This window comes from Podarcis liolepis (genome assembly GCF_965112155.1).
Source record: "Podarcis liolepis genome assembly, chromosome: 14".
NCBI classification, from domain to species: domain Eukaryota; kingdom Metazoa; phylum Chordata; class Lepidosauria; order Squamata; family Lacertidae; genus Podarcis; species Podarcis liolepis.
The window spans coordinates 49,343,319-49,357,828 of NC_139569.1; the positions used below are offsets into that span (position 1 = coordinate 49,343,319).

The 14,510-nt window shown below is 46.2% G+C and overlaps 1 protein-coding gene and 1 long non-coding RNA gene across 3 annotated transcripts in view; one reads left to right on the forward strand and one right to left on the reverse strand.

The window, feature by feature from the left end:
- Positions 1 to 7,864, reverse strand: part of USP3 (ubiquitin specific peptidase 3) — a 42,758-nt gene extending 34,894 nt beyond the window's left edge. Inside the window, exon 1 of one of the 2 annotated variants that reach the window (XM_083475844.1) lies at positions 7,256 to 7,864. In XM_083475844.1, coding sequence (XP_083331970.1) covers positions 7,256 to 7,346 — 91 coding nt within the window. In that variant the 5' untranslated portion in view covers positions 7,347 to 7,864. The remainder of the gene's footprint in view (positions 1 to 7,255) is intronic. The other variant, XM_083475846.1, reaches the window with a different exon arrangement.
- Positions 7,865 to 8,065: 201 nt separating this feature from the next.
- Positions 8,066 to 14,057, forward strand: LOC310693692. Its single transcript, XR_014519333.1, has 3 exons — positions 8,066 to 8,526; positions 10,798 to 12,905; positions 13,964 to 14,057. It is a non-coding gene; the product is annotated as an uncharacterized lncRNA (long non-coding RNA).
- The last annotated feature ends 453 nt before the right edge of the window (positions 14,058 to 14,510 follow it).

The following is a 14,510-nucleotide window of genomic DNA, read 5'->3' on the forward strand; positions in this document are numbered from 1 at the left end:
AATAAACAATAAAGAATGCATGCCAAGCATCATAATAAAAAAAATTGCTAATAAAATTGGGCCAGCTACGAAGGAAGCAAAGGTATAGGTCTGACATTTAGCTGTGGCTTGTTCTGCCTTTTCATACAGCACGCTCGCTACAGGAAAGCTTCAACCGCAATTTTATGCTAATGACCAGACTGCATGAAAGATTAACCTCAAATTCAACTTCAAACTACTTTCTAGTTCTTGTTTGGAGGCAAGCTGCCATTTATAGAAGCCCTAGTTTTCCCAATTCAGCTATCACAGCAAATAGAAAGCTTCTCAAATAAGAGGAAATCTGAGCATGTGAGAGGAGCACCTAAGTAGGGATACCAAACCATGGTTTGGCTGAAACATGATAAACTGTGCCTAAACTGTATCAGAGCTTTCCACAGTATCACTGAGCTACTTCTCTGTGTAGCCAAGATGAAATAAGGTATTAAAATATTCTGACATGTAGAAATTGACATGTGTTTTAAATCTGCTTTTAGTTTAACAGTTGGTTTTAATTCTGTTTTAAGTTTGCCTTTCATTGTTTGTTTTAGTTTATGTAAATGGCTTAGAGGTTCTATTTATAATCAAGCAGTATATAAATTATGTTAAACAGATAAAAATAAGACTGATTTATTTCAAATGACAGTTGCTGTGACAATAGAATTATGACCACTTGCACTGACAAGTCCTGTACATGTCATCCTCTGGTATCATTTATAACCAAGACTGGGTACATGTGCAAAGATTTTCACAAGCTGACAGAATAGTTTTCTAAGCACTGCAATAGAACCAAATTTCAATCGCTATGGCAACCTGGCATCTAACATATATTTCCAGCCCTATGATCTATACACTGAGTCGATACAAACAAGGCATACAAAGAACCCCTCTTCAGCAGCTGCCCCAGAATGAATCACTCTTACTCTAGTCTAGATGAGAGTAAGTCTCCCAGGCAACGTCGAGTTATGCCAAAAACCTTAAGCCATGTGGGTCAAGCTGGTAACACAATAAATATTCCCATTTTAAAAACGTAATTGAAAAAGCATAATAAATATTCAGTACAATAATTGAAGACATTGTTATTAGTCAAGAGATTAGAGCTGAGTTGGCCTGCCTGTAAACTGATCCAGCAAATACTCTCAATGAAATGCCTATATTTCAAAAATGCCACTATCATTTTATTTTGTTATGGTTACCATATGTTAAAATGGCTACTCATGAAGGATGCTTGCTGCTGAGCCCTGCAGCAGTCAGTGTTAGAAACTGAGATATGAAAGCTAGGAGCTAAATAGCACCTTAAACCTAGGCTATGGGCGCAACAACGGAATGTCTAGGCACACTTTTTAAATAACAAGAATACAAAGTTGAAAACGAATAAACTGCAAACTAAAATATTATGTTCATTTTTCAAATGATCTATTCCTTCCCCTGCCCACCCCTCTAATATACTTAAGAGGGTCTCTTCTCCAGTCTTCAGAGAATAGCTGGAAGTAGGGAGGCAGAAAAGGGTCCTCCTTTCCTTCCACTCTGCAGTTTTAATCTGAAATTTTAGGCACAGTACTGTGCCCAGAGCTCAGAAACAGCTCACACTCATGAAATTCCCTGTAGCAAAATCCACCTAGAACAATGGGCGTTTTGAACACTGGCAGCAGACCTAGTCAAATCAAGCAGCATTACAAAGCTTCTCTCATTGGCTACCTGCTATAACTGCAAGTCTCTCCAATAGGGAACACAAGCAAGTCCTAAGTGGCAAAAGTGAGTGCTTAGTGGAGAGTTTCAGACTAGAATTTGGGTGCGGGAGGGGGGGGGACTCAGGTGCAAATTTTCACTTAAACCATGAGGTGGGCCAATAGCACAATCACCCAACTTACCTCTCACTGGGTGCAGTGTTCGAAACTCCCATTGTTCTAGACACATTTTACAACAGGGAATTTCATAAATGCGAGCAGTTTCTGAACTCTGGAAGCACCTAATATTTCATATTAAAACTGCCACTGATGAGGGTTTGGGAGGAGAAATTCCTTCCCGCTAGACTTCCAAGAGATTGCTGCAGCATCAGGCAAGTTGATAGGTTCCACTTCTCAGCTGGCCTTACAGAAAGGCAGTGTTTCCCTCTCAGAAGCCTTGGATTGGCTGCCCTTAGGCTAGGAGTACAGCTGCCTTTTTCCTCCCTCCATCCATCTCATTCCCATCTTGTCTCAACCACTGAAAACGGGCAGGGAGCAAAGCTCTCACTGCCTTGTCTGGCTCTTTCCTCAAGAGAGCTACGAAACTCTCCCCCCACCCATCAGCCTTCACTGAAACTGCTGGAGGAATGGGCTTGTCTACAGAATTAATTGCACAGGAGAAATTAAACCTTGGGTGGAATTTCACACATGTGGGAGATGGAAGGAGAACTAGGGAGAATGATCTAGACAGGAGTGGTGGTTTTCTAACTTCCCATCCACAGTGCACTTGAAAACTGCTGAGCATCTTGGTGGATCATTTAAATATTTTTCTCTGTTTAGCAACTCTAATGCACTGTACTTTACAATGTTAAGGAATTCAAACTGTAATACAATAAAATGCAATGTATAAGAAACAAAAGAAGCAATTTGGGCACCATTATGGGGGGAAAGGGTTTTCAACCCTGATCTGGATCTACCTGTTACTCAGAAGTAAATCCCAATTGAGTTCAATGGGGCTTCCTCTCAAGTAAAATATGAATGGATCGGGGACCTGAAAACTTTTCTTTTGAACTCAATATGTTTTGTTTAGGTTTTAGCTGCCTTGTTTAATGCACTTTTAATGTATGACGTGCTTTTAATTTTAAATATACTAGCCAGTTAGTTATGATGGTTTAAGTAGCACATGTTAAAGTGTTATCTACTTCAGACTCTCACAGTGATGCTTAAAATCAAAACAAATTTTGGAGTGGGATCATTGTAGGACACTCAAGGTGGGTGTCTCTACCATCAGCTGTATAGGCCTTTAATATGTGTTAACTGTACAGTGGTACCTCAGGTTAATTCGTTCCGGAGGTCCGTTCTTAACCTGAAACTGTTCTTAACCTGAAGCACCACTTTAGCTAATGGGGCCTCCTGCTGCCGGAGCATGATTTCTGTTCTCATCCTGAAGCAAAGTTCTTAACCCGAGGTACCATTTCTGGGTTAGCGGAGTCTGTGACCTGAAGCGTATGTAACCCGAGGTACCACTGTAGTGCCAAAAAGATATATTTATATGAGGGAAAGAGGGTGGAGGGAGAATCCATGGCTTGTCTGCAGAGTGGAGAGAAGGGAGGACCTTTTTCTGCCTCCCCACTTCCAGCCGCTCTCTGAAGACTGGAGAAGAGACCCTCTTAAGAATATCAGGGGGGCCAGCAAGGGAAGCATGGCTTTGTTTTTGTTTTTTTGCAGTCTTCAGATGAGGACTGGACCTTGTGAAAAATGAACACAATATTTTAGCTGCAGTTCATTCATTTTCAGCTTTGTATTCTTGTTATTAAAAAGTGCACCTAGACATTCATTGTTGCACCTATAATCTAGGTTTAAGGTGCCATTTAGCTTCTAGCTTTCATATCTCAGTTTCTAACACTGGCCAGAAGGTGGATCCCATGGCAAGTCTCATCAGTGGACATAATTTGGAGGCCTCCGGTTAAACAAAAGCTTTATTCTAAACACCACAAAAATGAGGAATAAGTACAGCATCATCAAACAGTGCCAAGGAATGAAGTCACAACTGTGCTCATTAACTTTATTGACTATATTTAGATTCCCAATTCAATTATAGTTCTCTGTATGTCATATGAAGTAGAATTAAAACAAGATAAAATCACAAATTCATTACAATCTAAAAACAGCACTAGAGCAATTATAACGAATGCTTTAAAAAGCAGTAAAATACAACCATAAAGAAACAGCAAAAAATAAGAATTAAGAACAGCAGAGGTTAAAATTACTGTCTCACTATAAGAACAGCAGTAGCAGAGAAAGAGAATGCCCAATTAATGACATCCAATATAGGCAGAAAAATTGTTTTCACTAGAAATGTTTACAAACCAGCCCAGAATATATTATTTGTCATCTTGTATAATTCTAATACAAAACACAAAAAGACAGGGGGAAAGTTCCCACACTTGTTCTCTTTATATGTCTATAGTATATTATACAAATAAAAATAACTCCTGTCCTCCTCTGCTGAACTCTGTTCAACAGGGTATTCCCAAAGGAGTGCAACAGCCATACATATGCACACACACACACACACACACAGTGTGTGTCTATTGGAAATTCACATTGCAATACAGTACATCATAAACTCCTGGCCTTTCTAGAGCGTTACAAGCATGATTGATGTTTTATGGACTGGAAGAACCATGGGAGGGCTGAGACTGCAGGGAGGGGAAGGTGGTAATGAGAGGGGAGCTTTATCAAACAAAGCGTATGGAAAAACTCTGGCATCCTGTAAAACATTCCTGCATTTGTGTAAGTGCACTTATGTTAATTTACATATACAATAGACAAAGATGTATCTGGCCCTGTCTTAGCAAAACAGCAACTTCAACTGTACTCTTTAGGGTGCAATTGTAACATCTTCCAAACTAATTCAATTCTGCAGCAAATTCCCCCAAATCATTGTCAGGATATTTATACAAACGTCAGACTTACAAGAAGCCATTTGCAAGGAGCAAGTAACACTTTCCATGCAGACAACTAGCTTGTCAGGCCCTAAAGACAGCTCACAATACAGTGGTACCTTGGTTTATGAACTTAATCCCTTCCAGAAGTCTGTTCTTAAACCAAGGCGTGCTTTCCCATAGCAACGGTGGATTCAATTTACAAATGGAACACACTCAACAGGAAGCAAAACATGTTGTTATTCCAAGTCAAAGTTCACAAACCAAGACACCTACTTCTGGGTTTGCAGCGTTCTTAATCCAAGTTGTTCATAAACTAAGCTGTTCTTAAACCAAGGTACCACTGTATACTTTTATAATCTGCAAGATACTGACACTGATACTTTTTACTACCTTCACCTTTGGTAATGTTATCTTTCTGACCTTCCTTGAGGAAGAGGAACTTCATGCCAGTGATCTTGCCTAACAGATTTGCTTGCCTGAGCTAATAGATACGCCCCTTATGACTAAGTTTGTAAACATATTTCTCAAAGTTGTTTTCTTTTTCAGTGCTTTCATTTACACTTTAGTTCTCCTGCAACATCACATAGTATAATAAATTCTGCTTTAACACTGCATGTTTTACAGAGTAATATAACTGGTTTAGCCAAAGGCAGCAGTAGTACCTACCACACCTTAGCTCCAGGATGGAGTTGCACAGGAGATTCAAGCAAGCTAACAGCCTCTCTCAAACACAAACACCACATTTAAGAGCAGCCATGTAGCTTTTCCTCCATAGAAGGAAACCTCAGAAAACAACATTAGCAAGGTTTCCTCACTTTAGTGACAAGATGCAATCCACAACCCATTGAACTGCAAAACTCCGACTGAGTTTTGCAAATTCAAAAGAGAGGCTTTTCGAGTACAACTCAGACATTTTAGAGAAAAAGAGAAGTTACAAGAGAACAGCTGAAAGACTGTAAAACACCATACTATTGATTTACTTCCTACTGGAAAGGTGAAAAGAACTCAAAGTGAAATAACTAAACACAACATACAGTACTCTGTTTCCATGAGCGTACTGAAAATGTAAAGCAAGTGTCTCAATGCTTATTACCACCATGAAATGAACAAAAGGCCAAACATGGAAAGTCTTACATTTGCACCACAACACATATCTCAATAATGTAAATATTGACTGAGGCCATGTGTACACATAGAGGAATCAAATTACCCAGCATTTCCTGTTGAAACTTTCCCTCCCCATATGTTTTATTGCACTATATCCACCTTCCAGCATACTGTGGCCCAGTTCGCTGACATGGCCTAAATTCAAAAATACAAGAGGCACCTTCGAGCACATTAAACACAAACAGCCTCTTCAGCAACCAACCAACCAATCTTTACTGCGGTCGAAGACCAGGCAGCAAAGTTAGCAACAGAAACACAGCCTCTTCAGCATCCTCCTTGGTGGGTTTTGTTTTTCTCGCTACTGCTCTCTCACTGGAACAAAGAAGCTAGAAAGAAATTTCTGCATTCTTTCCCATTTGAAGGCAACGAACCCTTTGGCCACCTCCTCTCTCCAGGACAATGCCTTGCCTGCCAGCACATGGTCAGGATCACATCTGCTAGACTTCCCTCTCTAAGAAAGTAAGACAAGCTAGGCAGAACTGTAGAGGCCAAGCATTCCTGAGCCCACAGAATGGGAAGGAGAAAAATGAGGCCTGCAAAAACATTCACGGATAGATGAATGCAAAAACTACATATCCTGAGCTTTGGGTGGCAGGAGTGCTGCAAATGATCCATCTTTCTAAAAAGAGTAGAAAATGTGATCCCTCCAACATCTCCAGCAAAGGCCCAGGATGGTCCCCTGCTGAGAAAGGGTCTGAAATCGAAGACTTCCTGCTCCTCTTGCAGGCATCCTTTCCTTGCCCCCCCCCCCCCGCCTTAGCATCAGTGGACCATAGAGAGAGAAAGGCCACAAAGGAAATGAGAAGCAAGCTCAGGATTTGGGGTGGGAAGTTATATAAGGAGGCAGCCTAGTACTGTACACGCATAACGAAAAGGAGATGCACTGTTGTTTGCACACAACAGACAGTGGGAGAATATGGAGAGATCAGAGAAAATGGTTTAATGGGATCAGGAGGTCAGAATCTGAACGCGGAGTCTCACCAGGAGGGGATCAGAAGAGGAACAGGAAATCTTACACAGAACCGGGAAAGTGAGGCAACGGCCACGAGGCAGAGCCTGTCAAGGGTTACCACAACTTTAAGGCAGGGAAAAGCCCAAGCAAGACGCGTTTGCCTCTTCAGGTGCGGCCCCCTCTTTGTTGCTCTGGCGTGTAAGGTGCAGGAAAGGGCGGGGCGGGGGCAAGAGGAAGCAAAGATAGGGGAGAAAGCGAAGGCCCCTCAAGCCACAGTGAGGCGGAATAAGGGGGGGGGGGAGGAAGAGGGCGGACTCGAGAGAGGGGGTCGTGGGAAGAGCAAAATCCCAGAGATCTTTTTGTTTCCGGGGGGGGCGAGCTCGAGAGACGGGTGTTTAAATAAAGCCTGGACGTGTCCCTGGAACAAAGGAGAGCGGGGCTGGGGGAGGGGGAGGGGAGCGAGGAAGATGAAGGCGCCTGTCAGCCCCCCCGCCCCCACTCACCGCTGCAGCACCACGAGGAGGGCGAGCCCTGAGGGAACTTGGCCGAGTCGGGCGCGAGGCAGACGCTGGCGCCGAGGTGAGGGCACTCCATGGCGGCGGCGGCGGCGGCGGCGAAGGGCCGGGGCGCGACGTGAGGCGGGCGAGGCGAAGCGCAGGCCGGGACTGAGCGGGGGGGGGAGGGGGCAGGCCGGGGCCCGGAGAGCAGCGCTCGCTCCGCCTTTTCTCTCGCGCGCGCGGGGTGGCGCCGCTACTGCGCCTGCGCCGACCGGCACCTCAGCGCCCGGGAGCCCTCGAGCCGCCCGGCCGCCATCGCGGTCTTCCTCACAGGCGGCGGCGGCCCTTTCCTTCTGCCGCTTCTCACAGCGAAGTCCCAGTCCCGGAGGACCACACGAACCCCCCAACTTCGAGACCTCCCGCCGCCGCCGCCTCACGGAGCTTCCGGAATCGTAGTTACGGGAAGGCGGGGCGAAAGGAGCTCTCGGCCCAAAAAGGCAGAGTTCAGCGGGGGGGGCGGGGGGGTAGAGCAGCTCCCCGCTCGGCCTGTTGGTGTTGTTTATGTGGCGCGAATGGGAACCGGAAATGAGCGGCTCTTGGCTTTGTCTCTCGGGGAGTTTGAGGGCGCTCTGGCCCCGCCCCTTCCTTCCCACCACTCGCTTCGCCCAGGAATCCAGGCTCCGGGTTTGTCTTCCCACCGCCTGGCTCGGCTTTCCCAGCGACGGCTGTAGCTCCTGCTGTTCCCCCTTTCACCGCTAGGGGGGATGGCGCAGGAAACGCGCGTTGTCCTCGCTGCCATCCCTGCCGCCTTGCGCTAATCCTGAGATGAAGGCATCGCAATCAGACTTCCCCCTTTTTAAATTATTATTAATTTCCGCAATTGCTGCTAGTGGTCGCCTTATAATGGTAGCTGAAAATGATTATGAACACATTTCCCAAACACAAGCACAACAAAACAACTTAAAACAATCACAATTTAAAATGCAGTAAAATCCAATTAGTAATTAAAGTTACCAAAAGTAGAAAACAGCAGCAGAATAACTTAGCAGCTAAAACAAGTCAATGAAAGGGGTTGAGTAGAAGGCACAAAAACAAACATTTTTGTTGTCCCCAGTGAGGTGTGCCTGACACCCACTTGCACTTCTTCACAACACACATCATTTGAACCTTGACAAATATGACTTTATGATTTTATTTATTACTACATTTATATCCCGCCTTTTCTCCAAAGAAGTCAACCTAGCGTACACACTTCTCCCTCTCAACAACACTGTGAGGTAGGTTAAGCCAAGAGTGAGTGAGTGGCCCAAAGTCACCAAGTGGGCTTCATGGGTGAAGAGGGATTTGTGTTCTGGCCTCCCAGGTCCTAATCCAGCACTCTAACCACTACGCCACACTGTTTGAGCATAGTGGGGGTCAAGTACCATCTAAAAATTATAAAGGTTTTCTTTTGAAGCGATTCTGCACAAACTGCAGCTTACAGATCAAGCACAAGGGAAGCCCCACATAGAGCTCATTGCAGTAATCAAGTCTTGAAGTAATCAGTTGTAAGGGAAACCTATGCCAGGAAAAAATTGTATTTAGAGGAGAGAGGTCAATTGGTTTATACAATTCTTCCTCATTGCTTAGGGAGAAATGCGACTCATCAACCTGGGAAAGTTGCCAATCTAGGAGAAGGAAAATCTGATCTGCCTTTTGGGATATTTTCAAGAGAGAGAAAAAGGCTGGGGAGTAAACACTACATGGAGTGGAGTCACCAAGACAGATGGATGGCCTCTTGTATGCCTCCTTCCAGCAACTATTGCAGACACGCTGCAAACAAATGTATTGTTCTGCTTGTTCCACATCAGTGAGACTGATGTCCGGACAGCCCAGGACCTTCCTACGCACTGCCCAGGCTTGAGGCCCAGGGAGGTCACTTCAGTGTTGCTAACACAGTGGTTTGGCTTCACCCCTGGAGGCACGCTTCATCAGTGACGTAGCATGGGTTGTCAGCACCCGGGGCAAGGCAAGTAATTTGCGCCCCCTAATCCATGGATTTGCGCCCCCTAACCCGTGGATTTGCGCCCCCTAACCCTAACCCCCAGATGTTGCACACGGTGCGGCCGGCCCCCCCTGCACCCCCCACGCTACGCCAGTGCACTTCATTGTCTCTTGGGACAAATGAATGACAACAACCTCATTGCTTATTGGTACAATCTCTTTGAGACTGTCGATGGTTTTTGGTTTTTTTGTTCTCTAATAATAAGTAGCAGCAGGGTTTGGGAAGATCCACATGGCCCGGCTGGAGGCTGAGTGCCTGCCAGTAGTAGTGCAATTGCAGAGTTAATTAAGTATGCTGGCCCCTGTATTTTGGACTAGCTTAACAGGTGGGAGGAATTTAGATATTAGGCCAGCCAGCTGAGGCTTCAAATTATATAAATCTCTCACATGGGGTCAGACTTTGGAGCTTCAATGTAGACGCTGACCAGGAGGGTGTCATCTTCCTTTCTTCTTCATTCTTAATAAACTGCATAAAGTTTGGCTTTGGGTTCTTGCATATATTTGCAGGAGAAGTGTAAAATCTCCCATGAACATAAGTCACTTGGCTCATGCTACAGAAGGGGATGCCAGAGAAATGCCGGTTGCTCGGATCCAGAGAGCTGGTTGTTCATTAGCGGAGAGCAATGTTGGTGGAGTTTGTTTTGCCCTGGAGAAAATTAAGTATACGAGATGCTATCTCAGGGTCCCTGGTTAAATATTTGCTTAGGATCCAAAAATCCATCTTTGTCAGAGGGCTCTGTAGGGGTCCAGCATTACTGGACAGTCTTCTAAGTGTAACTGGCCTACTGCGCAAGGCAGTTTGTGTAAAAAAAAGGCTTAAGAGGCTTCTACTTGCCTCCCCTTCCATTACAGTGGTACCTCAGGTTACATACGCTTCAGGTTACATACGCTTCAGGTTACAGACTCCACTAACCCAGAAATAGTGCTTCAGGTTAAGAGCTTTGCTTCAGGATGAGAACAGAAATCGGGCTTCGGCAGCGCGGCGGCAGCTGGAGGCCCCATTAGCTAAAGTGGTGCTTCAGGTTAAGAACAGTTTCAGGTTAAGAAAGGACCTCTGGACCTGAGGTACCACTGTACAGGGATTTCCTACCCACCCAGTTATGCTGACCTACCTGGAGAACCTGTGACCTTTTGCATGCAAAGCAAGTGTTTTCTCACTGAGCTACAACCCCCCCCCCCCCGAGTAAACTGCCTGGGGTAGTTTTTTTGTGGGAAAGTGATGTATATTTAGAACCAATACAGTCACAGTGGAGGAAGTGACCTTTTGAAATAACACTGAGGAGAGGACCTTCGGTTCCAGCAGCTTAATTTTGAAGCCTTTCAAGCATGGTAGCTGTGGGCATTGGTCTCCAAAGAAAATACAGTACATTTTCTCCCATACTATTTCCACTGCTGAGCACCAGGGGGCACCAGGCACATGCTCCAGAACTCATACTTTTTTTAGACACTGAAGTGCCTTAACAAACTAATTCATTGTGCATTGCTGTTATTTCTGCATTTTTCAGTGGTAATCCGTGAAAAACAAGATGGTCTTAAGTCACTGAAAACTTTGGTAAGTTGAAATTTCTGGTTTTGGAATACACTTTCAGATATTCTATTCTGATAATCAGCTTTTACACCAGGCATAGGCAAACTCAGCCCTCCAGATGTTTTGGGACCACAACTCCCATCATCCCTAGCTAACAGGACCAGTGGTCAGGGGTGATGGGAATTGTAGTCACAAAACATCTGGAGGGCCGAGTTTGCCTATGCCTGTTTTACACAGTATTCTAAGTAACTGGGAAGGTAAATGAAAAAGATATCGTATTAATAAAGGAAGAGAGAAGACAGCCTAGGACTAAACAACTGAGGTAATCAAGTCTAAGTGTAAGTCAAAAGAGCCAGGTTTCGCAGCTAGGGAACCAGAACATGGGTGTAGCCAGGGGGCAGCTGCTCCCCCGTCAAGTTAATAAATAAAGATACTTAACTAAAAGTAGAAAAAATCAGAACGCTTGAAATTGAAATGCTCACTGAGGACACTTGGGTGATGATATGGCACATTTTAGTGACACATCTGGCAACCCAACTGAGTGATAGGCTGTGTTTTGTGAACTCACAAAGTGCATCACAGGTAACTCTCTTCTGGAAGCTTCTCGTGGTTTCCAGCATTTTCTCCCGAGAGTGCGCACTTGCAAGGACTGCCTAGGAACTGTTCTTGGTACAATTCCTTCCGAATCTGATGATGACAAGTGGGTGTCCTGCCAACATAAATCCTGGCTATGCTCAGGAGCCAGAGGTCTTACCTTTCCAGCAACCAGGTGGCTCAAAGGAGGGACCACCTATCGTCAGAGAATCCTTCCTCCTGAGAAGAACCCTTACTCATGAGCAGCCCTTTCTTCTGGAGCAACATAGCAACTGGGCTTTCAGGCATGGTTTTTGTCATTGACTTGCAACCTGGGCTTGGACCTTTCTCCATCTGCATTCTTGAGGGCTGGGGGGGGGTGTGACTCAGCCATCTAAATGTGCTGGGAATCTGTTGACAATTAGATTGGATCCTCCGGAGGTGGCCGTAAGGCGTAAGGAGCCCCCCCCCAAATTCATAGGGTCTTCAAGGCTAGCAACAGGGGGCCCTGCCTGCTCTCCAAGGTCTTGGGCCAAGACGAGGTCCAGGCCATCACCCAAGCAGTCAGTTTCTGACTCTGGGTCAGTTTCTGACTCTGGCATTTTTAAGAGCACCCAAAATATTCTTTTTTTTAAAAAAATGGTTTTTTACAAGAACAAATTCAAAATAATAAAAAGAAAAAACTTTTACCATATCCATATATGAGATTCTCTGAATCCCATGACTTTCCCCCATCCCCTGCAAGAGTCCTTAACATACGGTAATTTTTCTAAAACTACGTTCTCCACAGTTTTCATCGCTCTAAATTATCCTTATTTTTCATTTCTTCACAAGTCCAGCTAACATTTTCATTTGTTCACAATGGTCTCCAGCGCGGTTTTTGGCACTCTGCAGAAATGCAGGAACCGTTAAAGGGCTGGGGCTCTTGCCAAGGTGCACACGGCTGTTTCTGCATATATATCTTTAATAGTAATTATGTAAAATATATTAATTTGCTGGCAGTTGTGCAGAGCATTTTGCACAAATAAATGTCAACCCATACTGGTTATTGGAGCTGCATTTGAGAAAGCAGCTATGAAATTGTTTTTAGAAGATTTAAGCAAAGATCTGAGTTTTTCCTTTCTCGCTTCGGAATTTTGCTGAGCTTTTAGATGTGTAATTTCCTAAATGCCTGCATTGTTTTATGTTGCTTTGATTCTCTCAAATTACTTGTGATCTAGGCAAGACAGGTACAGGAGCCCTGAGAGAACAAAATGTTGGCAACGCAAGTAGTCAGAAGGGAGTCAGCCCATATTCAACTTATGCATATCCAGCTGGCCCTGCCTACCTACCCCAACTGCCCCTGAACCTTCTATTGAGGTTTCTCCCTTCTTCCAGCCACCTCCCACTAATAACTTCCTCTTCCCTCTCAGCCACTCTGTCCATTGTGACATCACAGGAAGTTTGTAGCCCGTGGCAACTGCTTAGGGATGCATCTGCACAGCCTCCCATCCTGGTACTAGAAAGGGGAATGTCATGAACATTACAGTGGTACCTCGCAAGACGAACACCTTGCAAGACGGAAAACCCGCTAGACGAAAGGGTTTTCCGTTTTGGAGGCGCTTCGCAAGACGAATTTCCCTATGGGCTTGCTTCGCAAGACGACAGCCCATAGGGAAATATCCGGGACAGCGGGGAAGCGCAGCGCGTCTTCCCCACTGTCCTCGGACCTCCTCCGAAGCCGGGCGGTGGGGCGGGAACGCCTCCTCCCGCCGCCGCCGGGCTTCGGAACGATGCTCCGAAGCCGGGCAGCGGGGAGGGAACACCTGCCCCCGCCGCCGGGCTTCGGAACGATGCTCCGAAGCCGGGCGGCGGGGAGGGAACACCTGCCCCCGCCGCCCGGCTTTGGAACGATGCTCCGAAGCCGGGCGGCGGGGCGGGAACACCTGCCCCTGCCGCCCGGCTTTGGAACGATGCTCCGAAGCCGGGCGGCGGGGAGGGAACACCTTCTGAAGGCGGGCGGGGGGCGAAAGTCTTTGTTCCCCCCTGCCTGCCTTCCCGGGAGAGCGGAGAAACACAGCGCGTTTCTCCGCTGTCCCGGAGGGCTTTTGAAGGCAGACGGGGGGGAGCAAAGACTTTCGCCCGCCGCCCACCTTCAGAAGAGGTCCAGGACCTCTTCTGAAGGCTGGCGGGGGGCAAAAGTCTTTGTCCCCCCTGCCTGCCTTCCCAGGGGCTTTTAAATCGCCCCGGACAGCGGAGAAGTCCTCTGCTGTCCCGGGGCGATTTTAAAATGCCGCCCGCCAGCATTTTAAGATCGCCCGGACAGCGGAGAAGTCCTCCGCTGTCCCGGGGTTGTTTTTTAAAATGCTGGGGGTGGGAAGAAAAGCCCTTGTCCCCCCCCCCAGCCTTCAGAAGAGGTCCGGGGACAGACTGTCCCCGGACCTGGTCTGAAGGCGGTTTCCCTAGGAACGCATTAATTGATTTTCAATGCATTCCTATGGGAAACCGTGCATCGCAAGACGAAAAACTTGCAAGACGAAGAGACTTGCGGAACGAATTAATTTCGTCTTGCGAGGCACCACTGTATTTAGATGTATTTAGAAATACCTTGATTTAGAAGTAAAAGATGGCTTGCTTAAGCTCTGCTGTTCCCTTCATTGCTGCTTTCGGGGAAAGCCTCGTCGGCTTGTAACATCCATGAAAGGCAAACACAGATTCAACATTCAACAGTTATCATTCAGCCCTCATTCAACAGTTATCATTCAGCCAGCTCCACTGGCCAGCCTGCCAACCTCTGCTGGCCTCCACCCATGAATATCCAGTGGTTCATTTGCCCAGAGCCTGGAGGGCAGCCTACACCGCTATCTGAACATGCAATTCTCAGGCATACCATGTCTGGTGGGTGACCTATGTCCACTCTCTCCATTCATACTTACCCCAGCGTCAACGCACAAATATCCACACAGCTTTTCTCAATGGCCTTCTGAAGGTGAATTTCAACCAACTTACATGCACAAACTTCAGCCTCCTTCAGCCCTGCGGCATCCCGGGCTTCTACATGCTAATCACAGCTTCTGCCAGGTCCATTGCCAGCTTCCAACCATGGATATCTGCTGCTTTCAAGCCACGGTCCTGCTC